Source organism: Odocoileus virginianus, chromosome 4 (genome assembly GCF_023699985.2).
Source record: "Odocoileus virginianus isolate 20LAN1187 ecotype Illinois chromosome 4, Ovbor_1.2, whole genome shotgun sequence".
Classification (NCBI taxonomy): Eukaryota; Metazoa; Chordata; class Mammalia; order Artiodactyla; family Cervidae; genus Odocoileus; species Odocoileus virginianus.
This window is the reverse complement of record NC_069677.1, coordinates 590,195-616,454: the sequence shown is the minus strand read 5'-3', so window position 1 is coordinate 616,454 and position 26,260 is coordinate 590,195. Positions and strand designations below refer to the sequence as shown.

At 38.8% G+C, this 26,260-nt stretch overlaps 2 protein-coding genes across 12 annotated transcripts in view; one reads left to right on the top strand and one right to left on the bottom strand.

The window, feature by feature from the left end:
* Window positions 1–26,260, bottom strand: part of GTPBP8 (GTP binding protein 8) — a 251,204-nt gene that overhangs the window by 151,315 nt on the left and 73,629 nt on the right. For 2 of the 8 annotated variants that reach the window (XM_070465924.1, XM_020879710.2), the window contains one exon: window positions 11,918–12,946. The exons of 1 other annotated variant lie outside the window; for it this stretch is intronic. In XM_070465924.1, coding sequence (XP_070322025.1) covers window positions 12,829–12,946 — 118 coding nt within the window. In that variant the 3' untranslated portion in view covers window positions 11,918–12,828. 5 more of the 8 variants (XM_070465925.1, XM_020879709.2, XM_070465921.1 and 2 more) reach the window with 4 other exon arrangements.
* NEPRO (nucleolus and neural progenitor protein) lies at window positions 2,491–17,799 on the top strand. 4 transcript variants are annotated; one of them, XM_070465919.1, is made up of 9 exons: window positions 2,491–3,035; window positions 6,799–6,953; window positions 9,127–9,206; window positions 9,578–9,709; window positions 10,416–10,493; window positions 11,668–12,011; window positions 12,269–12,330; window positions 14,751–15,010; window positions 17,166–17,799. In XM_070465919.1, exons 1-9 carry the CDS (start codon window positions 2,933–2,935, stop codon window positions 17,623–17,625), a joined length of 1,674 nt encoding a protein of 557 aa, XP_070322020.1. In that variant the 5' UTR covers window positions 2,491–2,932; the 3' UTR covers window positions 17,626–17,799. The 4 variants fall into 4 exon arrangements, with proteins under 4 accessions (XP_070322020.1, XP_020735361.2, XP_070322021.1 ...); XM_020879702.2 differs by having other exon boundaries at window positions 2,494–3,035; window positions 11,668–12,029; XM_070465920.1 differs by having other exon boundaries at window positions 2,496–3,035; window positions 11,668–11,771.

Here is a 26,260-nt window from a genome sequence, read left to right as displayed (position 1 = left end):
TCAAGGAATGCATGTGGCCTCTAAAAGGTGAAAAAAGAAAATGAATTCTTCAGTAGAGACTCTAGAAGGATCCAGCCCTGCCACCTTTAGTCCAGTGAGATCCATTTTGGACTTCTGGCCTCCAGAAATTAACTGTGTTGTTTTAAGTGATCATATTTGTAGTCATTTGTTACAGCAGCTATAGGAGGCTAATACAGAGGCCAACACAGGGCATATGTACATAAAGGAGTACATAAAGACAGTCTCTACATCAAGTTATGGAGTGAGAATGGGATGTTCAGGAAGAATTACCCAGAGATAACGACATAAGACCTGAGGATAGTGTTTCAAGGAAATGACATAGAGTAATAAGTACAGAGAGCATGCAAAGTGTTTCAATTTTGCAAGGCTATTAAAACAGTAAAAATAATATTAATTTTTCTAAGAGTAAATACCATTTGCATGCCAGGCACTCTTCTAAAGCACTTTTTAACTGTGAGCACTTTACAAGTTTGTATTTATCTTCATTTTACCTATAGGAATACTAAGATTTGGAGGGGTTAGTTTAACTATCCTGAGCTCATAGAGCTAGTAAAGGGCAAGTCTAAATCAGAAACTTGTTGGTCTGTCTTCAAAACCCACTAACTGCCTCTCTAATACATTGTAGTGGGGTACTTAAGTAAGGTGGCAACAGGGTGAAGTGAAGTGAAAGTCGCTCAGTAGTGTCCAACTCTGCCACCCCAAGGTCTATACAGTCCATGGAATTCTCCAGGCCAGAATACTGGAGTAGGTAGCCTTTCCCTTCTCCAGGGAATCTTCCCAACCCAGGGATCGAATCCAGGTCTCCCGCATTTGCAGGTGGATTCTTCACCAGCTGAGTCACAAGGGAAGCCCAAGAATATTGGAGTAGGTAACCTATCCCTTCTCCAGCAGATCATCCCGACCCAGGGATTGAACTGGGGTCTCCCACATTGCAGGTGGATTCTTTACCAACTGAGCTATCATGCAACAGCATAGCTGAAGTAAATCAAGTATTAGAAAGATATTGAGGTGAGGTTCAGCAGAGCTTGGAATATCATCTTGTTTTGGACACTGACAAGATTGGGTTGATGGAGAGTCAGGCAGCCTCCAATCTTTCGTGATCGTGGTTTTGTTACTGAAATGCAAATTCATGTGACCAATGCACAGTGAGGTCAAACAACAAAACATTGCAGTTTCGAGTAGAGAAAGGTTTATTGCAGGGCCATGCAAGGAGATGGTGGTTCATGCCGTAAAATCCCAAATTCTCCAAAAGCTTTCAGCAAAACCCTTTTATAGAAAAGGACAGGAAGGGGCACGGTTAGTTTCAAACTTCTTGGTGTCAGATCCTTTATTCTGGAGGTCAGTCATGGTCAAGTAAGCAGTCTCTTGTAAACCTCCACCAAACAAACGTTACTCTCTGTTCTGACAATAAGCGGCAAAGTCTCAAGACTCAACCTTCACCCGAGGTCCAGACCCTGGCTAAGAGAAGGGAGTTCCTGCCCCTGCTGGTTACCCTGCCAAGCAGCGTTCCTCCAGCACCCAGTCTGGGTCTTCCCACCAATGCTGAAGAGGTAGCTCTCAGCTATGGCTCCCTCAGGGCCAGGTCCCCAGATCCTGAACAGTGGTCATCACAGAGGGAGCCAGGCACCCAGGATACAACTGGCCCTCAGACTCCTCAGGCCACCCAAATGTCAGTTATGGGGCCCAAATCCTGCAGAATGTAGCCCATGCAGATGGCTGCTGCTATTATATCTCAGAGAGGAAGACAGGGCAGAGGTTCACTACCACCCTGAGGCCTGGGCCCAGCCACTGGGTGTAGTGAGGGCTCTGGAGCCCTGGGGGACACAATCCCCAAACTGTTCCCTGCCCGCCCCCTCCCCCAGCTCACCCACTGGCCCAAAGCAGGGTGAGCTGGACCAGTCCCCTGGAAGAACAGGATCCGCCTCTTAACTCACTTTCTACCTGAGAACCACACTCCACTGACCCTTGGCTAAATCCCCTCACTAAGGGTCACTCATTGATGGTTATTTGTGGGTGGGGCTCACTGCAACATCAACAATCACTAACCGTCATTCATTGACAGTTATTTACGGGATGGCCCACTATGGCACTAACCAATCACTGAGCAGGACCACTGCACAGTGTAATGGCACACGGCAACCCCATGTGCTAAGGGCTCCACTCTATTAGAGTTTTGCCGCTGCTTCCTTGACTAACGTCAATTCCAAGGTGGCTCTAGTGGTAAAGAATCTGCCTACTCAGGCAGGAGACCCAAGAGATGTGGGTTCCATCACTGGGTTGGGAAGATCCCCTGGAGAAGGAAATGGCAACCCACTCCAGTATTATTACCTGGAAAATTCCATGGAGAGGGGCCTGGCTGGTTGCAGTCCATGGGACACAAAGAGAGGGACATGACTGAGTGACTAAATACACACACACACACACACACACACACACACACACCCATCCTTGACTAACTCTAAGTTTTCTGTGTTGCAAACGTACATTCTGCATAAGGCTCTTTATTCCATTTCTTCCTTTTCTCCTAATGGCTGAGGTGGAGATGGGGGTGTATGCTACTCAACTACAGGTCTTTTCACGTCTGTAAAAGGCCTTGAAGTAATTCCCAAACTGGCTGCGCCTCAGAAGCCCATGGGGAAGCATAAACACAAGGACAAAGCCTCAACCCATTTCGAGATTCTGTTTGTGTAGTACTAGGATAGGGCGCCCCCAAAATCTCCCAGGTGATTCTGATACACTACCAGGTATTTCAGGTTCACCATACTTAGTCCACGGTTCCGTTAAAGACCCCGCCCCTGCCCCACCCTTTGCCCTCTACCTCCCCGTGACGTCGGCTCATCTCCCCTCCTTCGGTCCCTCCACTTGGTCTCGCCCAGCCCCGCCCTTCCCACTGCCTCTCCTGCCTCCCAAGATGGCTACGCCGTTGCCGGGGCCGGAGCCGTGGAACCGGGTGAGGATCCCTAAGGCAGGGAGCCGCAGCGCAGTGACCGTACAGGACCCAGATACGGCGCTAGGTGAGTGAGGCGCCCGGCTAGGGGCGCAGGCTTTTCCGGAGGCGGCGTGGGGCCGGCGCACGTGCACGGTGGGCGGGACTTCTGGAGCCCGCGGGACACTGGGAAGGGCCGAAGGGCCCGGGGCTGGGGAATTTGCCAAGGAGTCTCGTGGGGGCATCTGGCTTTACAGTTCTTCGCTAGATCCACCGTGTCTATCGCAGGGTCTGGCAGGGGCACCGAAGGCTCACGACCCAGCACCGCAGCGAAATGGGGGAGAGGGGCGTACACAACTGGTGTCAGGGAAAAGTGCCGCCTGGGAACTCGGCGTTCACTCAGCCACCAAGAGGCGTGGTTAGCCCTCCGTCTCTGCCGCGCTCTTCCTCCGAAGGGCTGCGGGTCGTCGTCACTCAAGCACTCTGCAATTAACCCGCAATTTTCCTGGGTCGCCCGTTCCTTATCTGTAAAATGGGGTTAGTTTTCCCTGGCTATCACCAGGTCTTTGGGAGGATCTAATGATGTCCTTTAGGAGAGCGTGCTCTAACAATGTTTGAATGGCACTGCGATTATTAGGCAGTAGGGAAGTAAGGTGGCGCTAGTGGGAAGGAACCCACCTTTCTTTTGGTAGAAGGGCACAGGTTCGATCCCTGGGTCAGGAAGATCCCCTGGAGGAGGGCATAGCAACCCACTCCAGTATTCTTGCCTGGACAATCCCATGGGCAGAGGAGCCTGGCTGGGCCGCAGTCCATAGGGTCGCACAGAGTCGGACACGACTGAAGCGACTTAACAGGCACACAGGTCAGTAAGAACTGGGCTGTGGGATTGAATCCTGGCTCTTCCCTCTGCTGGAACTGGGTGAGCAGTGGGGAATGTCTTAACATTTCTGGGCCTCAGCTTATTTTCCAATGGGAATAAAAATAGTACTTTATTCATAGAGCAGTTCTGCTGAAAGTATTATAGAGTAAAAATATAAAGTATTATTAATATAAAGTGAGTATTTGGAACAGTGCCTGATATAGTATAATGATCAGTTCAGTCCAGTCGCTCAGTTGTGTCCGACTCTTTGTGACCCCATGGAATGCAGTAAGCCAGGCTTCCCTGTCCATCACCAACTCCTGGAGATTACTCAAACTCACGTCCGTTGAGTCAGTGATGCCACCCATCTCATCCTCTGTCCTCCCCTTCTCCTCCTGTCTTCAATCATTCCCAGCATCAGGGTCTTTTCAAATGAGTCAGTTCTTCATATCAGGTGGCCAAAGTATTGGGAGTTTCAGCTTCAGCATCAGTCTTTCCAATGAATATTCAGGACTGATTTTCTTTAGGATGGACTGGTTGGATCTCCTTGCAGATGATCAGTTCAGTTCAGTCGCTCAGTCATGTCCAACTCTTTGTGGCCCCATGAATTGCAGCAGGCCAGGCCTCCCTGTCCATCACAAACTCCCGGAGTTTACTCAAACTCATGCCCATTGAGTCGGTGATGCCATCTAACCATCTCATCCTCTGTCATCCCCTTCTCCTCCTGCCCCCAATCCCTCCCAGCATCAGGGTCTTTTCCAGTGAGTCAACTCTTCACATGAGGTGACCAAAGTACTGGAGTTTCAGCTTCAGCATCAGTCCTTCTAATGAACCCCCAGGACTGATCTCCTTCAGGATGGACTGGTTGGATCTCCTTGCAGTCCAAGGGACTCTCAAGAGTCTTCTCCAACACCACAGTTCAAAAGCATCAATTTTTCGGCACTCAGCTTTCTTCACATTCTAACTCTCACATCTGTACATGACCACTGGAAAAACCATAGCCTTGACTAGATGGACCTTTGTTGACAAAGTAATGTCTCTGCTTTTTAACATGCTATCTAAGTTGGTCATAACTTTCCTTCCAAGGAGTAAGCATCTTTTAATTTCATGGCTGCAGTCACCATCTGCAGTGATTTTGAAGCCCCCAAAAATAAAGTCTCTCACTGTTTCCACTGTCTCCCCATCTGTTTCCCATGAGGTGATGGTACCAGATGCCATGATCTTAGTTTTCTGAATGTTGAGCTTTAAGCCAACTTTTTCACTCTCCTCGTTCACTTTCATCAAGAGGCTTTTTAGTTCCTCTTCACTTTCTGCCATAAGGGTGGTGTCATCTGCATATCTGAGGTTATTGATATTTCTCCCGGCAATCTTAATTCCAGCTTATGCTTCCTCCAGCCCAGCATTTCTCATGATGTACTCTGCATATAAGTTACATAAGTAGGGTGACAATACACAGCCTTGATGTACTCCTTTTCCTATTTGGAACCAGTCTGTTGTTCCATGTCTAGTTCCAACTGTTGCTTCCTGACCTGCATACAGTTTTCTCAAGAGGCAGGTCAAGTGGTCTGGTATTCCCATCTCTTTCAGAATTTTCCACAGTTTATTGTGATCCACACAGTGAAAGACTCTGGCATAGTCAATAACGCAGAAATAGATATTTTTCTGGAACTCTCTTGCTTTTTCATTGATCCAGCAGATGTTGGCAATTTGATCTCTGGTTCCTCTGCCTTTTCTAAAACCAGCTTGAACATCTGGAAGTTCACAGTTCATGTATTGCTGAAGCCTGGTTTGGAGAATTTTGAGCATTACTTTACTAGTGTGTGAGATGAGTGCAATTGTGCAGTAGTTTGAGCATTCTTTGGCATTGCCTTTCTTTGGGATTGGAATGCAAACAGACCTTTTCCAGTCCTGTGGCCACTGCTGAATTTTCCAAATTTGCTGACATATTGAGTGCAGCACTTTCACAGCATCATCTTTTAGGATTTGAAATAGCTCAACTGGAATTCCATCACCTCCACTAGCTTTGTTTGTAGTGATACTTCCTAAGGCCCTCTTGACTTCACATTCTAGGATGTCTGGCTCTAGGTGAGTGATCACACCATCGTGATTATCTGGGTCATGAAGATTTTTTTTGTACAGTTCTTCTGTGTATTCTTGCCAACTCTTCTTAATATCTTTTGCTTCTGTTAGGTCCATACCATTTCTGTCCTTTATTGAGCCCATCTTTGCATGAAATGTTCCCTTGGTATCTTGAATTTTCTTGAAGAGATCTCTAGTCTTTCTTATTCTATTGTTTTTCTCTATTTCTTTGCATTGATCACTGAGGAAGTCTTTTTTCTCTCTCCTTGCTATCCTTTGGAACTCTGTATTCAAATAAGTATATCTTTCCTTCTCCTTTGCTTTTCGCTTCTCTTCTTTTCACAGCTATTTGTAAGGCCTCCTCAGACAACCATTTTGCTTTTTTGCATTTCTTTTTCTTGGGGATGGTCTTGATCCCTGTCTCCTGTACAGTGTCACGAACCTCCATCAGTAGTTCATCAGGCACTCTATCAGATCTAGTCCCTTAAATCTATTTCTAACTTCCATTGTATAATCATAAGGGATTTGATTTAGGTAATACCTGAATGGTTTAGTGGTTTTCCCCACTTTCTTAAAGTGTTTGGTGTACCTCAAATGACTCTGCAAAGTACTCATATGAAAGATTTTTAAAATCATGATAAAATGTGATATGATGTACATTCTAGTTTAATAGATGTTTTCTATGATTTCATGGTTTTGATATCATCAGTCACCATTTTCCTTCCTTTCTATGTCATTTCTTACATACTTAGAAACATTTAGTTATGTTCTTACAGGTGAAACTGATTGTGTTAACTTGTTATTGATTTCTTTAAAACAGATTAGGAAAGATGCTTCTTTCAGTGTATTTTTGTATAGTATACTTAATGTAGAAATGCATGTTAAGTCTTATTACTAAATATCTCTGCTTTAGACCTTTGCATTGCAGCTATAATTAAAAAATGCTACCGCATTACACTGTCACTGAAGAGCCGAGCCTTAGATGAAGAGACAAGTGTATTATGTGCAATCCTTTACAGCAATCACAACAGAATGGGCCGCCATAAGCCCCATTTGGCCCTCAGACAGGTAAGGAGAGAGCCCTGTATTTAAGATAAAACATTTTTACTTGGTGAAGATGGAGATTACACTGCTGCTTAACTTTTGTTATTTATGGAAATTGAAGTAAATTACTTGTGATTTACTTGGGCTTTCCTGATAGCTCAGTTGGTAAAGAATCCACCTGCAATGCAGGAAACCTTGGTTTGATTCCTGGGTTGGGAAGATTCGCTGGAGAAGGGATAGGCTACCCACTCACTCCAGGATTCTTGGGCTTCCTTTGTGGCTCAGCTAGTAAAGTATCTGCTTGCAATGCGGGAGACCTGGGTTTGATCCCTGGGTTGGGAAGATCCCCTGGAGAAAAGACAAGGCTACCCACTCCAGCATTCTGGCCTGGAGAATTCCATGGACTACAGTCCATGGGGTCGCACAGAGTAGGACACAACTGAGTGACTTTCACTTCACTTTCACTTGTGATTTTTCAGTGTTCAGCCCACAATCACATGTGAGCTTTCATTTTTTTTTTCCCCCAGAAAGCATTTCAAAAAACAGTCTGTATTAGAAAAGAACTATGTTGATTCTTTCCCAATCTTGTTTATAGTAGGTAGATAATTATGAAAAATATTCTTCATTATATACAATCTATAACAAATTACCACGCCTTTGTCTACTTTAAAGATTGAGTGATTTGATCAAAACAAAGTGTCGGATTAAGAAACAATTTTCCTGAGCATAATCAAAATCCCCAAATCATAAAAAGAACAAAGTAGCAATTTATTTATTGCGGTGGTAAAAAATCTAATTGGCAATATATTAAATGAATATATAACAAGTTGTGTAAAGTGTTTTGTGTATCTTTTGAAGTTTAAGACAAAATTGGGTCCTCTAGCTCAGGATTACATACACAGAGTAGAGCCTTCTAAGTTAAGTTCCATATATGCTCATTTATTTGCTCATTCATTTTATTAATTCTCCAAGTATTTTTGAAACTTTTTATGTGCCAGGCACTGTGCTTTGTGCTAGAGGTGTATGGGGTAAAAAAGACCGACATAATCTCCAACCTTAAACAGATTCATGTTCTTTGGTTAGTTTTCCACTCACATTACTTAAAGCAAAAAAGATGATTTCTTCACCAAAGAAAGATTTGCGGTTATAGTCTTTCCTAAGTTTTCTCCTCTGGAGCAGGTTTTATCTCCTTCTGAGTCTTTAACTCCAAAACCAAACTTGTTATCTCAGATTGAATACATGTATTTCTCCTCCGGGCTACCAGGTTGTCAATAATTATAGTCAAGAAAAATTTGGTGTTCTGTTTTCTCTGCTTCTTTCATGTAGCTCTCCCATGCGGTCAACTGATCAATGAAAACTTTCTAGTCCCTTTTAGTTATGGCCAAACTAAAGTTTAAAACCTTGTCAGTTTTTCGTTGACTTGTAATTCTGACTGATCTTTCCTCCTTCAGTCTTTACTCTACTGTGGCATGTTCATGTGTACCAAATCTAGGTTAATCATTCTAAAACACAGCTTAATTTTTAATGGTTCTCCATTGTCCCCTGAATAAAGAGCAGACCTCTTAGCTTAACTTAGCAGATCCTTCCTGATCTGCCTCTTCAGTTTTCTTAGCTCAGGCTTCTCTATGGTCTTCAATGTCATATATGTTGTATTATAAGCACCCTGAACTCTTTGTGAGTCTTCTGACTCACCACATTGGTTCCCTCCTCTGAACCTTTGCTTACCTGGTTCTGTACGTTTACAATGCCCAAGCTCTCCATAACTTGATCCTCATGTCTGCAGCACTTACAGACAGTGAAATTTAGTACTTAACAATTTACTATCTTGTTTTAATAGTTTCAGTATTAGAAATCATGTTACTTCAGAAAAGTTTATTAATACAATCTTGAGAATAATCTTACATTTACTTTGGTCTTCTTTATAGCACCAAGCACATCCTGGCATATAGTAAACTCTTAGTTATAACCTGATCTGAGAAATTTATTTGGCTGCGTAAATTTCAAATTTTTAACCAGAAGCAACTGCTTTGGGCTACAAGTTTCTTTACCCTTAAATAGGGTATTCTGTATATTTCTATACTTTGTATTCAGTGTATTTCTGTACTTTGAAATTTTGAATTTGTTTTCGTGTTCACATCAGTGGCTTTGTCTCTGTTACACATAAACATGTGACTTTGAGCTGGTCTTCCCCTTTCAGGTTGAACAGTGTTTAAAACGTTTGAAAAACATGAATTTGGAAGGTTCAATTCAAGATCTCTCAGAGTCATTTTCTTCTAAGTAAGTAGTCTAGTTGCTTTGTAATGGGCTTTGTGGTGGGCTGGAAAGCTGGTGTTTTGCTGTGACCTCGCTTTAGACTTCCTTCATTACTGTTTGAATATAACCAATTATACCTTAGCTGTACAAATTTTATTTTAATAAAGGGCCCTTGGTATTTGTGGTAATCTCCCTCTGTTGGCTTGTGGGAAGGAATAGTGTGACACTGAAACCTGGGTGATGATAAACTGTTTTGAAACGTAAGTGTCAGTTAACTTCTTTGAGTCATTATTAAACATAACTACCTCAAATTGAGCTTAAAGCAATTCTGTACTTGTTATATAAGTGTTTTATATTTAAGAATGAAAGTAACATACTTCTCTATTTTTTTCAAGTGAAAATCAGCCTATAAATACCAAGGCATGTGTCATTCCCAGCCAACCGGTGGTGGAACTGGTGTTGATGAAGATTTTGGGAGCCTGTAAGTTGCTGCTTTGCCTGTTGGACTGTTGCTGCAACACATTTCTGTATCCTTGAATCATCTAAAAAACTTTTTTCTGAACTTCAGTTGTTTGGATATATTTAATGGGCTTCTCAGGTGGCTCAGTGGTAATGAATCCACCTGCTAATGAAGAAGCTACAGAAGATGCACGTTTGATCCCTGGGTCAGGAAGATCCCCTGGAGGAGGAAGTGGCAACCCACTCCAGTATTCTAGCCTGGGAAATCCCATGGACAAAGGAGCCTGTTGGGTTACAGTCCATGGGGTTGCAGAGTCAGACATGATTGAGCACGCATGCAGGGATGAATTTAATAGTATTTGTCTGAAAGCTAGGGAGTATGTAGTTTTTCATACTTTCAAAGTAGGAGTTATAATTTATGTGAATTCTTAAAATTTTGCTCTTTGGTCTCCTCTTCTGGGAAGTGCCTGAAATAGCCGTTGCCAGGGATTTCTACCTCTATTTAATATGTATTATCCTAAAGGCATTGACAGTTAGAAATTCTTAATCTTAAAAGCTAACCCTTAGAAACCAAATTTATTAATGAAGCCTCTAGCAGAGTATGTATTACTTTTTTTTTTTAAAGCTTCAATGACTTAATAGAACATGTTTTAAGGCTTTAACTGCTTCAAGAAAATTCTGCATTCTGTGTGGAATTTTTTTTTCCCATAAATGTAACTCAAGAAAATCTAAATTCCTTTGATTCCGTTTTCCAACTTTAACTTGAATCTTCAGCTTGACTGTGAAACATCTAGGTTTGCAAGAATTCATTATTTTAAACCTTGTGATGGTTGGGCTCGTGAGCAGGTTATGGTATGTATGTACATACCTTTGAAATCCTTCATTTCTTTTTCATTTCTCTAACTCAGACTAGGTTTCTTATTAGTAGTCTTCATATTTGCTTTCCCATGGGATGTTGAAGGTGCAGAAATTGTTTCTTCATTTGATCAGAGTTTATTTGGGATGGATTGGGAAGCTAAGTGTTGATAGTTATGTCAAAAGACTAGGCTTTGAATCTGAATCCATGAGATCACTTCCACATTAAACTAAGCAAATGAATTCCTAGAATCCTGGAATTAAAAAAGGTTCCTCTAATCATTCAGCTGAGCCATTTAGAGTGAAGGTGTTCCTGGGCAGTCTGTATCATTTGTTTCTGCCACTAGATTTCTAATACTTAATGGCAATGACCTTTCTTATGTTTTCTAAATTCCTTTCTTCCACATGAACCACCACTGCTTTTTGAACCATAACTAATTGATGTAAAGAACACTGGTAATACTAGTTGCAAACCAAAGAGAATTTCCCTTGCATTTCACAATATATATTATGGAGCTTATCTGATGGATAATAAGATTCAAAATCTGCCCATTTGTGATTAGCTATAATTTGAATGGAAATAAAAAAAGAAAAAATTCTCTCTAATCCTAATTTTCTATCTTAACCTGGATATCTCAAGTACTATTTTCAATCATCTTGTTTTTTATTCTGCTTGTTTTTAGAGCTAACAATGTTAGAGTTACTTATCATATGTTAGTATGGTTATCATGTTAGTAATGTTAGAATTACTAATCAATGTCAAACCTTATTATTCTTCCTTACAATGAAAATAGCTTTGATTTTTTAAATTTTAATAGTATATGCCTACTTGAAGAAACTTTTAAAAGTAGAAAAAATTCAAAGAACCTGAAATTTGCCTAAAATCTTATCATCTAGATAAAACCACATTTAAGATTTTGGTCACATCCTTTGAAATATCTCTCCATGTAGTACTGCATTTGGTTTTATATAACATTTTGTACTTGGATTTTTCAGTATAAGCTGGATTAAATCTAGCTCTTTGCAAGTATCCACTGTAGCATTTTTTTTTTTTTTAATCTATAGTGGGCAGACTGATAGGTGTTATTTTCAGCTTTGAATCTGTTAGTTATTATGTAATCTGCAAATTATAATTACTGGCTAATTCATGAGCTCCTACTTCTTTCCCTAGGGTTCTGTATAAAGATGTTTTAAAAAGGCTGGTTTCTTTATATGAACCATTGTTTGGATTACTTCAAGAGGTCTCCAGGATTCAACCATTGCCTTACTTCAAAGGTTTTACCTTTCCTTCTGATATTGTTGAATTTTTAGGAGAGCCCTATTTTGAAGTCTTTAAGAAAAAAATGCCTACAGCTTTTGTAGCTAAAGGAGTAACTAAATTGCTAAATAAATTATTTTTAACAAAAGAGCAGTCACAGAGGTCAGGTGAAGAAACTTTACTTAGAATTTCTGAAAAAGCTAAACAAGTGAAGATCAATATACAGAATAACATGGATCTTGGACAACCAGTAAAGAGTAAGAAAATTTTAAAAGGTAATTTGCTTTGATGTGGCACATACTCTTAAACTCTCTTTAATTTTAACTCACATTATCTTTAGAGAAGTATGGTATTAATAATGTGTGTTTTCTGAGCTTGAGCAGATTAAGTTCTTTCTTTCTGTTGTAGCTTCATAGTTCTTTGCTTGCTTAACTCCATTTGTTGTCATGTACTTAAGAATTTGTTGATTTGAAAATAGTATGCCTAATTTTTTATCTGTGATTTATCTCCACAGAAAAGTCATCAGAATTTGATGTGAGAGCTTTCTGCAAACAGCTGAAACACAAAGCTATTCAGGTTTGTCTGGCTTATTTTAATATAGCTTATGATTTCTGCTAACTTGTAGTGTAGATGCCACTTACCAAGGGCAGAGGCTGAATCTTACTTCTGGTTTTATCCCCAGCTCTAGGCATAGTGCCATCTTAGTTCTCAGTCTGCTTCTGAATGAGTAGAGGCATTTCCAAGGGATCTGAGTGCATCTAGTTAATTCAGTTAATAGAATACCTTCAGAAACGTTTTACTAAGAGTTTTGCTAGAATTTTAAAATGATCCTAGGAACCATCATAGGAGTGGATTATATTGCAGCTTAAGAATATGGGCTTTGAAGTCAGACAGATGGTTTGTGTCCTGGCTTTGGTTGGTAGTAATTTGTGACCTTATGTAAGTTTCTTGACCTGTCCATACCTCCATTTTCTAGAAACAGTATGCACTTCATAGGGTTGTGCCAGTTTTAGTACATGTAAAGTATTCAGCACAGAGTCTAAAGTATGGTAAGCACTTACTTGATGTTAGATGTTAGGTACTTCCATCGTCATTATCATCATCACCATCTTTTATCATGAGGCTTCTATTTCTTTTTCTCATCAGCATTTGACCTCTCCTCAGCCAGCGTCTGTAAACTCTTGTTCTGGATCTGACACGGATAAGAAGTTCTTTTACTCTCTTTTCAAAGTTGTTTTCTTCTGTGGGCTATTTCTTCCATTCTATTCAAGAATTCTTTTCTAGCAAGTCAGTACTTTCTTGAAGGTTTACAAGGATTCTAGCTTGCATTTATATTTTGTCCAGTTTACAAGTTCTGGAGGAAGACGTCATCATCACCATAATACTTATACTGCATTTACTCTTTGCCAGGCATTGTTCAGAACTCTTTACATGTGTAAACTCATAATCCTTGCAAAAGTCCTGTGAGGTAGGTGCTGTTCCTTCCATGTTTCAGATGAGAAAATTAAGGCAAAGAAAGGACAAGAAATTTGTCCAGGCCAGACAGCAAATATGGGGCAGAACTGGGATTTGAACCAGGCAGTTTGGTTTCAGTCTTTGTCATTTAATATTATTTTTTGTTGTTGTTCAGTCGCTAAGTTGTGTCCGACTCTGCAACTCCATGGGCTGCAGCACACCAGGCTTCCCTGTCCTTAACTATCTCCCACAGTTTATCATTCCACCAGTCTCCAAATAGTTTTATCAGCTCTCTCTTAATAACTATAGCTCTCTGTGACTCCTAAAACTTTCTGCAGTCCATCACCTGTTCCTGTGTGAGCTGGTTCCAGCATCCCTCTTATTTATGACCAATCACTATTTTATTTTCAGCATTTAGCACCAATATGCTTGGCGTGTTTTTGGGTCAAACTTTTATGGATCACCAACACAAGTATTGATAGGTCTCTACCTTCTACTACTATTACTTGCTCTTCTTGAGAATGAGAAATTTGCAAGAAAGTAAGTTTTGAACAGAAGATGGAAGCAAACCTAGTAGGTAGCATATTTCAATAAAACAGTAGTAGTTGATAAAATTCAAACTTGACTTCATACAGAGAAATGAAGTTGAAGAGACAGAGGTGCCACATCAAAAGATGGTTGAATTGGAATTGGAAATATTGCTCCGTTAAGCATTTTTAACATACATTCAACAGTCATCTGCATTTTCACATTTATCAATAACATTTATGACCCATCATTGAGGAGGTGATGAAAAACAAGCTGTGGTAGTCCAGCATTAGAGGAAAAGGGCTTTTCAGTGATTTTGTCTCTCACCAGATAGACTTTGATCAATACTTAATTATGTGGAGTTTTATTCTTATGTGTAGATTAAATGGGCTTCCCTGGTGGCTCAGTGGTTGAGAATCCACCTGCCAATGCAGGAGAGGCAGGATTGATCCGTGGGTGGGGAAGATCCCTGGAGAAGGAAATGGCCACTCCGGTATCCTTGCCTGGAATATCCCATGGACAGAGGAGCCTGGCGGGCTATAGTCCATGGGGTCACAAATAATCAGACATGACTGAGAGACTAAACAACAACAACAGAGGTTAAATAAATATGTATGTAAATATTTATATTGTTACTTGTGTACAACTGAATTTTGCTATAGATGGGATCTATTGTAGCACAGAGGGGAAAAAATTGTATTAGGAGCAGTGAATAAAAATTTTTTTAAGCAAAAGGAAAGGAATTCCCTGGCAGTTTAGTTATTTCCACTGTATTTCCACTGCAAAGGGGCACCAGTCTGATCCCAGGGTTGAGGAACTAAGATCCCCAAAGCCAGATGGCACAGTCAAAAAAATTTAAAAAGACAAACAGAAGGCGTAGGGAACTGGAAAAAACTTTTTTCCTTCTTTGAAAAAGATGTATTTTCAAATGTTGATAGTGTGTGTCAACTTCTCTCTCTTGTTATATGTCAATAACAGATCCAATATATTTTTCTCATCATTCTATATTTCAGGAGAAGAGCTTTGAATTTAAATGTTCTCAATCCAAACTAAAGGCAGCCAAACATTCTTCTCAGAAAGCAATAGGAACTCCCTGTGTAAAAAGTCTTGTGCAAAGATTCCGAGAGGCTGAGACTTTCACACAACTTTCTGAAGAAATCCAAATGGCAATTCTGTGGTGTAGAAGCAAAAAACTGAAGGCTCAGACCACCTTTCTGAGTAACAAACTTCTTAAAAGTAACCGGCTTAAACATGTGGAAGCTCAAGGCTCTAGGTAGGTATATTATAAAAATTATATTCCTTTACTTCTTCTGTTATCTTTTAAGGCAAAAGTATATGTATTCAGCCTTTTTAACGTCCAGAATCCTGGGGACTAAAATTGGGGTATATACTTAAAGTGCAGTTTTGTTAGCTACTTTTATTGGGCAGAGCTAAATATATATGTCATCAGGAGGAAGTAAATTTGGTCAACTGGATTTACTCATTTCTACTCTTCACCATTCCATCCTTTTATTCAAAAAGTATCAGGTGTGTCTATGGTACGCTAACCTGCAGATACAACCGTGTGTAAGACAGATTTAATCCTCATGGAATTCTGCCTCTCTGGTAGGAGAGATGGCCAATCTGCCTGCAGCTTCAGTGGGATGAGGGTGTGAGAGCAGAAGATGCTTCCTCCTACAAGGCCACACACCAGACTTGAGTCAGCGTCAAGTAATTTCCATTCACAGGAGCTAGACTCTCCATGTATTGTTTCATCCTTTTGTGAGTCTTACATTCATAGCACTGCTTAAGGATGGTTATCTTTGTGAGCCAATATTCCTTGAAACAGTACATGAAGTTAGATATTTTAGGGCTTTATGTTTTTATTGAACAAATAATAGATGCCTGTGGTAATAGTTTGAGACACAAACGGCCATAAAGGTCCTCATTGCCCCTTCACAGGGGCGATCACTGACCAATTTTTACGTATCCTTCAAGAAACACTCTGTGCGTCCACCATAATTTCTTACTATATTTATGGACATATATCTATTCAGGGCTTTATAATGGCTTCCATGGATGTCACTTGGTCACTTGTTAAATTTTCTTTAAAAATTTATGGAAAAACAATACCTCTTTTAGTAAAAAAATATGATATATACTGAAGGTTTCATAGCATACTGAAGTTTTGACTAAAAGCTGTGGGAGAAGTTAAGGGTTTTTACATTACACTCGAGTGGAAGCTCAGCCTAAAATGGAGCTGTTCTGTTCAAGATTCTGTTTAAACTCAGGGGTAGATGAGGCAGAGATGCTAATTAAAAGTTAATCCAGATGGTAACAAACTGGTGGCTATTTGATTAAGACATTATTCTTCACCCCACAAAAATACAGTGCTCTTTCATTCTGCCCTGTTTTGATGTTTTAGTAACGTATTTGTATTACATTTTAAGTTTACTTAATGTCCACAATAACTCTATGACACGTGGTGGTATTCACATTTTGTAGATGAGTTAATAAGAGGATTTTACTCAGAGAATTAGAGCTGGAGATCTTGAACTCAGTGCAGATCCTCTGATTCTTCTGTTTTTTTTCATCTATTTCCATTTCAGTTGGGAAGTCCACCTACCCTCTCCTCACTTAAAAATTACCACTTACAGTAAGACAAAATGGTTTGGAAACAAAAGATCATGGATTACTGCGTTAAAATGGGCTTCCTCAAAGTTCTATATTGGTTTAAAAAGGAAGAGGGTACAGTAGGAGGTACAGACTAATGCTAATCTTTTGCAATCTGTCACAGTGAGGCAGTTAGCAGGGTACCAATGCACCTTGTGGCAGTATATCCTATTCAGAAGCAAAATACCTAACAACCAGCCATTTGAGTTCTGAATTCCCAGATTTGAAGATAATATGAATGCTGTCATTTTGCCTATGCTGGCATCCCTGTCTTCTCATTTTACATAAACTCCCTCTTCACTTTTATTCCTTTTTCCTTGTTCATTTCCTGTCATTATGTTGAATATGAAGTAATTACTCCAGAAATGGGATGATGCATCCTAATAACTTTTCTATTTGTAATTCATCTTTCCCCCAGTTCTATTACATTACACCATTACATTACATCATATTACATTATGAATAGATTAATAATTATCAGGAAGTAGCTCTGGCACTGAAATATGGCAGTTTAGCTGCCTTGCTAGTTGTAGGAGCTACTTTACTGTGGAAATGTAATGGAGACACATTTGCCCACAATCTAAATCAGAGGGAATTTGTGCTCTGAAAACACAGACTGGATATGAAGCTCCTATTTCCATGTTTTTCTTTATGATTCTGGAAATTGTACAGAGGCGTAGGACATATATTTTAATTGGAAGTTGGTAAAAAGGAGACAAAATTTTTGAGAATGTCTTTCTGCACCTTAACAATCTAATATCTTCTGTCTTTTAAAGTTTGCCAAAGAAGCTACAGTGCATAAAAACATCTATTTGCAACTGCCTTCTTCATGGCTTAGGTCTGAAAACTTCAAAGTATCACCTGAGACAAAGAAGATCACAGAATAAATTTTCACTGAAAGGAAGGAAACAGAGAAAGTTGCAGTTGACTCATTTAAAGGAAATCCAGCAGCCCCCTCAAGGGACTCAGAGTGCTACAGATGTCATCATTAAAGGGAGACTCTCGGATTCTACTGATTGTAGGACTGATCTGTATCCTAACAATAAGAAAGTGAATAGGAGAGTTTCAAATCCTGTCATACAAACTAAGGAGAAGCAAACTCATGAAAAGCTTACAGAAAGCAATGAAAATAAGATGGATTCTTGGACAATGATGCAAGTAAATAAACATAACACATCAGGAACCACTAAGGAGACAGACGACATTGATTATATTTTTGCTTTAATGGGAGTTTAGAGGTTCATATGTAAAACTTTTAACCAGTTGCTCCAGTGTTCTGCTGCTTTAAGTAGAACAGTTGAGATGTGGAAAGATCTGGAAGTACCACTTGGACTCAGAGGAACTGCTTTAGTACAACACTGTACAACAGTTCATTTTAGTTCAATAAACGCTTACCATAGCTTTGTGTCATTTAATCGACAAATATTTGACTATTAGTCAATTTTTTACTTAAGCCCTGAGTAATTAGGTTTGTAAAACTTACATTGTGCCTTAGGTAAATGGGATGCAGGGGTGGGGTGTAGCAAGGAATCACCTAGAAGGTCACTTTGACCTTAATGGCTCCACTGTAGCTAAGTGCTCTTCTGAACACCAAGGTTTGTAGCTTTTAACAGCGGTACTGTCTGTCTTCTGTATGTTAGAACTGATCATCAGTTTTGCCACTAAGTGTATTAGCAGGCAATGATTACAACCATTATTTCACTTAATTTGTTAACCTTATCTCATAGGAGGGCATATTAAAATGCTTTTGGAATTGTCCAAAAATTTGTAGGGGAGCTTGTTTATTTGGGTGCTAGTGATTGATTCCAAATAAATTTTTTTCCAGAAAGGATATAGAGTGACTTGCAGTTATACACAAAGTAGAACTAGGTGAGAAAGTTAAATGAAAAAGCTAAGGAAACACAAAATCAATCAACCTAGAAAAGTTAAAAATAGATTTATAATTTGGTGCTGATGCTATCATCTGATATTTGTATGGTGCTCATACAATTGCTCTGAGAAGGTAAATCCTACATATTTTCAAATAATGATGCGAAGTTTGAGGTTTCTTTCAAACATTCTAACTTTCTACAATTAGGTTAATAAGCTATTTTTCAAGCAGGTTGTAGGCTTAAGTTTTATGTTTATATATAGTAATTTATACAGTGCCCTAGTATATACTGCATCTTCAAAATGCCGATTTTGAGTCCCTTCCAGAGACTGATAATCATGGCTAGGGGACAGGATCAGAAATCTGCATTTTTAGTACGGGGCTCAGGTGATTTTGATGCAAGTAACCCAAAATACAGTTAGATAAACACTGGTTTAGCTCCCTTCTTTCCTGAAGCCTTGCTAAGTCAATCTCTAGTCACTTTTTATTAGTTCATCTTTCTCCTGGTTTCCTTCCAAGTGGTACAGCTACTTAATACTTTAAGACATGGACAATATCGAGGAAGTCTTCTTCATGACAAGTCTAGAAATAGCCATCAGCTTCTAAGATTCAAGATACAATCTTGCTTCTGCTTTTATGTGCATGTGACACTAATCATGTACAAATAGCAGGTTTCTCTGGGCTCAGTTCCTCCATCTGAAGTGGTATTACTGTCCAATAATCATAAACCTGTACAACTGGAAGAGACTTTGGAGATCACCCTTCATTGTATACAACAGAGTGGTTCAGTGAATTGTCTATAAGGAGGTGAAACTGGATTAGACTATAAGCCTAGCATTTTTTTCCTATTTCATTAATGTTCCTTTGGAGTATGTTTATCTCCTTTTCCCATCTGCCCCTTAAAATCCTGGGAAAAACAGTAAAGAGTTTCATGTCTCCATAAGTTGGTAAAAATAAGAAACATAGTATTCTATATATATTTTTTCCAAACAAACTCAAATGTTTTAAGTTTTAAAAGTGAATTCTTAAATATACAAAACCATAACTTACCCAGTAAATTAGATTAGAAAATAACTGTTAGCATCATCATAGTAAATACCAATTTAATCCCTTCTGGTGGCATTAACACATTCTGGCCATTTGTAAGAGCAGTGTGGTAGACCTCTCATGTGTCACTTCAAATCTTGGCCTCTTGCTGCAGCACTACAATGATAACCAGTCTCAAGCAGGATTGCACAACACCTTGCCTCCTGGCCTCTGACAAGCTACAGGAACTGCTTGGCGTTTGGGCATACACAACTTGGAAGAGGTATGGGGGCTGTCCTCTAATCCCCCTTCAAAGACAATTCAGAGGCACATTTCATAAGGTTCCACAGATCCGTCAAGATCAAGCCCTAGTGCTATGTTGTTTCCAACTCAATGCATCCTTGATTGGCTTTCCTTCCATCTGTTTCATTTTCCTTTCATTCCTGTTTCCTGGAATCACATCCCCAATAAACTATTGGACACAAGCTTTTGTCTTGGACCCTCCTTTTAGGAGAACCAAAGTCAACGCTAAAACAAGCTGTAAAGTAACACTCGCAGGCAGAAAGATGACTTTTAAGATAATTTTGTTGTTACGATCAATATATATTTTACTTGGTGAATGCCCATATTAAAAGTTTTTTTTTCCTTCTTAAAGTTTAAATCACTGCTGGTTAGAATAAACCAGTAGTAGTAACTATAAAACTGAAAACATATTCAGAACTGAATTTTCTAAACGTCAAAAAGTTGTTTTATAGCATTCATTTTTTATCCAATGCTATTGCTGTAACATTTTAATATTGAGCCTCACTCTGAAAAGCTAAACCACTTGTATGACTAGGTCAGTAACACCTTCATAAAAATATTTTCCACTAACATTAGTCCAAAGTAAGGCTTTATCTTTCCATTCTGAATCCTAATGGGAAGATTCCATTTATAAACTGTACCATCAACTTTTTTCTCTTGCCCTGTGCAAATCAACTTTCATACCTAAAACTTTCTTCTTTGGTCTTAACCTAGATAAAATGTTACTTCCTCCATGGCAGGATGTATTCTATGATAAATCTACCCATGAGTTTTGCTATAAAATTGGTTTTGCTTTACAAATAAGTAGAATAAATAGATGTTCTTTTCATATTTTAAAAAAGAAGTTCAGAAACATCCAACGTATAATAAATATTAGAACTGGAACTTGAATTCTGGTCTTCTGATTCTGAACCCTGTGAAAGTGACTGACCTCAGCCTGAAATAAGTGGTATTTCCATTATGGACTGATTGAAATTTTATCAAGAATAATTTTTGTTATATTCAAATGAGGTCTCCAAAAAAAGGTAAGTTATAGTCATACATATAAAGACCCTGATGCTGGGAAAGATTGAAGGTAAAAGAAGAAGAGGGTGGCAGAGGATGAGATGGTTAGATAGCACCAATGACTCAATAAATATAAATTTGAGCAAACTCTGAGAGAGACTGAAGGACAGGGAAGCCTGGTGTGCTGCAGTTCATGGGATGGCAGTCAAGACACAACTTGGTGACTGAACAACAACCTAAGAATTTACCTTCAACCCATCTATCACTGCTTAACAAAAAAGTAGGCCATTTTTACCTAGTGTATTGTAATATTTAAAAAAATAGAGTAATGGATATTCCTTTAAAAGACAAAAACCCAATAAATAATATGGCAAACTGTCATCTACACAGTAGGGGCTACCCTGATGCTCAGACGATAAAGAATCTGCCTGCAATGCAGGAGATGCAACTTCAATCCCTTTGTCAGGATTCCCCGGAGAAGGGAATGGCTACCCACTCCAGTATTCTTGCCTGGAGAATGCCATGGACAGAGGAGTCAGGCGGGCTACAGTCCATAGGGTTGCAAAGAGTCAGACACGACTGAGTAACTAACACTCTCACTATCATCTACACGGTAGGAAACAGATTTTCATTTTATGGACTTCTATGTGCTCTTGTTTGTCAGTTTGTTAAAAACTGCTGGTACCTCTTCTAATGAACAGCATAACTCAATCATGTATAAACCTTTCTGCCCCTATAGGCACAAATTCATTCTTCCTTTGGAAATACGCAGGTTTTAATGCTGAAATGATCCTTCTGCAAGTTACAGATACACAACACTTAAAACAATATTGAAATTCTGTCTTTAACTGCAGTTGGCACAGACAATTTTGAATCTTCAGCTAAATTGGAAGCCATTAGTCTTAAGATTTCCTGTTATATCAGCTATAAAGCATCTCAGCAGATGGATTCCAGAATAGGTCACAGCACTGTGGGGAAAAATAAAAAGATCATTTTCTTCCTTACTTCAGAGGTAGTAACAGATCTGAATTCACCTAATTTAAAATCTGTTTACAAACACTTGTGAGTTCTGGGTGTGAAACAGGGTATCTTAATTTGTCCTACCTTTCCTCTCTTCCCTGGCATCTCTTGTATTATTCTAAATCTGGTGATCCACATCATCTGATCTATTTCCTTCATGATTCTAGAAACTTCACATCTACTATTTTGGTTTTTATTTTCCAGACCAAGTTATTATTATTGTGGTATAATTGACGTACAACATTAGTTTCAGGGATATAATGATTCAGTATTTGTATTATTGCAAAATGATCACCACAATAAGTCTAGTTACACCTGCCACCATAGTAAACAATTTTTTTTTTCCTTGTGGTGAGGACTTTTACGATCTACTCTCTTAGCAACTTTCAAATATGCAATACAGCATTACTAACTGTGGTAACCATATTGTATATTACACCATCCTCATGGTTTATTTTATAACTGGGTTTATACCTTTTGACCTTCACCCATTTTTCTTACCCCCAACCTCTACCTCTGGCAACCACAATCTCTTCTCATCTGAGCTTGTTCTTTTTTTTTTTTTTCATTTGCTCAACAGCAAAACATTTATTAAGCATGTTTTACATAACACTTGGGCTATGACGGGGTCCTTATTCAGAGTGTGTTCAGACTCTGGATGCATGTGAGCTTGTTCTTTTAAATTCCACATGTAAGTGAAATCACACATTATTTGTCTTTCTCTGACTTACTTCACTTAGCATAATGCTCCCAAGGTCCATTCACGTACTCTCAAATGGCAAGATTTCCTCCTTTTTGGTGGCTGAATAGTATTCCATTTGTGTATACACAATGACCCTTGAAAACCATGGATTTAATCTGTGTTTATCCACTTACATGTGGATGTTTTACAATGGTAAATACCACAGCTTTACATCCAGTTGGTTGAATCCAGGGATTTGGAGGAAATATGGTTATGGCAGGTCAACTATAAGTTATACTTGGATTTTTGACTGGGCTAAGGGTCAGAACCCTTAACCCCTCACATTGTTCAAGGGTCAACTGTATAGTACCACATCTTCTCTGTCCATTCATCCACCGAGGGACACTTAGGTTGTTTCCAAATTTTGGCTATTAAAAATAATGCTGTAACTAGCATGGGGGTACACATATCTTTTCGAGTTAATGTTTTCATTTTCTTTAGATGTATATCCAGGAGTGTAATTCTTGGATCATATTGTAGTTCTATTTTTAGTCTTTTGTGGAATCAATACTGATTTCTTTAGTGACTACACCAATTTACATTCCTACCAACAGTACACAAGGATTCCCTTTTTTCTATATCCATGTCAATACTTATGTCTTATCTTTTTGATAACAGCCATTCTAACAGGTGTGAGGTGATATCTCACTGTGGTTTTGATTTGGATTTCCATGATGAGTAGTGATGTTGAGGATCATTTCATGTACCTGTTAGCTATCTGTATGTCTTTGGAAAAATGTCTATTCAGATCCTGTGTCTATTTTTAAAACCATTTTTTTTTTAAACCATTGAGTTGTATGAGTTCTTTATATATTTTGGATATTAACCCCATCAGATATATGATTTACAAATATCTTCTTCCATTGATTAAGCTGACTTTTCATTTTGTTGATAATTTTCTTTGCTGTGCAGAAACTTTTAGTTTAATATAGTCCCACTCACTCATCTTTGCTTTTGGAGTCAGATCCAAAAACTCACCACTTAAGAGTGATGTCAAGGAGCTTACAGCATATTTTCTTCTAAGAATTTTATGGTCTCATGTCTTATATTCAAGTACTTTTCCATTTTGAGTTAATTTTCATGTATAGTATAAGACAGTAGCCTAGTTTCATTCTTTTGCATGTGGTTGTCCAATTTTTCCAGCACCATTTATTGAAGAGACTGTCCTTTCCCCATTGTATAGTCTTGACTCCTTTGAAAATTAACTGCTCATATATGCAGGGGGTTTATTTCTGGGCTCTCTAATCTGTTCCACTGACCTATATGTCTGTCTTTATGCCAATACCATATTGTTTCATTACTACAGCTTTTGTGACACAGTTTGAAATCAGGAAATGTGATACCGTCAGCTTTGTTCTTTCTTAAGATTGCTTTGGCTATCCAGGGTCATCTGTGGTTCCATGTAGTTTTTCAGACTATTCAATTTCTGTGAAAAATGCCATTGGAATATCTTATATTTTGTTTTTTATTTCCCAGACTGAAATTCTGATCTCTTTAATTTGTTCTTTTTATGAGAAAGATTAAATTACCATGATAATAAACTTTTCATGATTTAAAAAAAAAGTCAGTCACCATTATTGTGTCTATTATCGATCTGTCTTACAGTATCTATCCATATCCTTTCATCCATTTGTCAGCATGGAAGTGAACACATGGTTTCTTGGGATACACAGAGTTTTATGAAGACACTATGACTTTTATGGATGCAGGTATGGTGTATATGTGTATATAAAACAGGTAAAATATTTTCTGCTATATTGCTAATTCTCTTTGATAAAGCTGCCTCCATACTGATTCTCAATTATAACTGAAGTTACACATGTATGATTTAAAGAAGAAATACAAGTTGGATAGTCTACACACTAACTATGGCACCATAAACTTATTTGCAACATTTTTGTCAGTTCATGATTTTCTTTGTCCTAAGAATCAGTTCTCATTTGCGTGAAAACCACAGAAGCAATTATATTGTGCCTACTTATATATTTCTTCCATACCAGTTACAAAAACCGACTTTTGATCCCAGCATCAAACTTTAGGGGCCTTTCGTCAGTTTTATTTCTCTAACTCAGTTGGGGCAGAGTTCAGACATGAAGGTGAGCACTTAAACTTTTGCCAACAGGCTTAAAAGGCCACACCTTGCTGGACTACATGTCTACGCACACTTCCACCTTTCTCTTACCAAGATCATACAGGAAGAGGAGAAAATAAAACCTGTCTTATTTTATAATAATTATTCTCTGACTAAGTCAAATTCCCTTTTGGAGGGATGTACTGGGGCTTGGTCAAGCAAATAAAAGCAAAGAGTATAAATAACTCTACTATCTGAATTGGGTTTTGAAAACTACAGAGTACAGCCTGACAACTTCCTGTATGTGGTCACTGTGGTATCCTGAACGTTGAAGTTCTTGAAAGCTAGCACCTCCTGTATGTGTCTCAATTCGTAAGACTTTGAGTACTGTGTGGCTTCTGCAGTACCTTAGTTACTTAGTCAGTATGGTGGCACTGTGATTAAAAGGTCACGCAGCAGAAAATGCAAGCCTATCTAAAGAAGGGAACACCTCTAAAAAGTACTGAGAATCTGTTAGTTCAGGTTCTTGGCCTGACCTTGCCATTGACTGACTGACTTCTGGGAAGGAAAGAAACTAATTTTATTATGTGGTTAATATATGTACATCAGTCACAATATATTTTATTTAATCCTTCTAACCATTACATTTTCCTCAAAAAATGAAATAAGTTACTTTAAAAGCTATTGCCAAGAAGTAGAAAAACCATGTAAAACCATAGCTGTCTGACCCTTGAGGTCCATGCTCTTTCTATATCAGCAAATGCTTCTCTGAAACTCCCTTCACTTCTCTGACCTATAATGTATCTGTGAAACAGAGATGCTTACTTTGTGGATCAATTAAGTGTTTAGAATGATCTAGTGACATAACCTTCTCCAAGACCATCTGTTTTCAGATAGCTCTAGTTGTTCTTAATGTCAAGTCACAATAGAACTTGACTGAACTGATGGTATACAGCTTAAAGCAGTGTGAGACTACTGTTTGATCACTCCCTTGTTTTGAACACTAAAATTATAACACTGTAGCTCAAGAAAACCTTGTCAGTTTTTCCCCAGCCTCATTATATTATTTAACTCAGCCTACCGTCAACTAGTAATAAATGCAGCTGTTGGGCCATAATTGCCCATCTTGTGTTTATTTTACCTTTTCAGCTGAAGTCTCATTTCCTTCTTATTAAACATTTAAAAGAAAGCAATTATTTTTCTGAGACAATGCTCAGGGCTCTAAGAAGAAACAGGATTTTTATTCCTGCCTATAGGAGTTTCCACTGTATCTATCAGACACAGACAAATGAACAGGATAAATACTTAAATGTAAGTCAAGGGGGAAAAGCATTTTGTAGAAATGAATGAAGACAGATTCAACTGCATATTCATACAGACAATTGTGATCTGGATCGGTAGGGACGAGAATGACGGCTTAGAGGAGAGTTTCATGTAATTTTTTGTAGAAACTATCATAGTGCCTTCCACAAAGAAGTTAGAGTCAGAAAATCACACAGGAATGGCACTGTATTTCTGCTATAATACAGGTTACTTACCGTATCCAAAGTGTACACTGAAAGTAAAAACTCATGTTTCATTGCTAAACCACATCTAATACCTCAAAAATTGCTGGTTCAGGAAATAACCATCCTGTCTGCTACCGATGCTTAATTCTAGCTTATATGAAGCATTTCTTCCTTACATATGGTCCTTTAAAAGGAAAATTCTTATCCTTTACAGCTTGATGTGGTCTAGGGTTGAAATAGGCTGAAGTAGAAAGATTATGAAGATACTACAGGGAAGATTCAGCAAGAATCTGCAGACAGAAGAAAGAATAGAGGAAAGGAAAAAA

What these genes read in the sequence shown, in the direction of transcription:
- NEPRO (XM_020879702.2), top strand. Translation starts at nt 2,933, where the DNA reads ATGGCTACGCCGTTGCCGGGGCCGGAGCCGTGGAACCGGGTGAGGATC. An exon ending in CCCATTTGGCCCTCAGACAG is followed by an intron (nt 6,954 to 9,126) that starts GTAAGGAGAGAG and finishes TTCCCCTTTCAG; the next exon opens with GTTGAACAGTGTTTAAAACG. An exon ending in TCAGAGTCATTTTCTTCTAA is followed by an intron (nt 9,207 to 9,577) that starts GTAAGTAGTCTA and finishes ATTTTTTTCAAG; the next exon opens with TGAAAATCAGCCTATAAATA.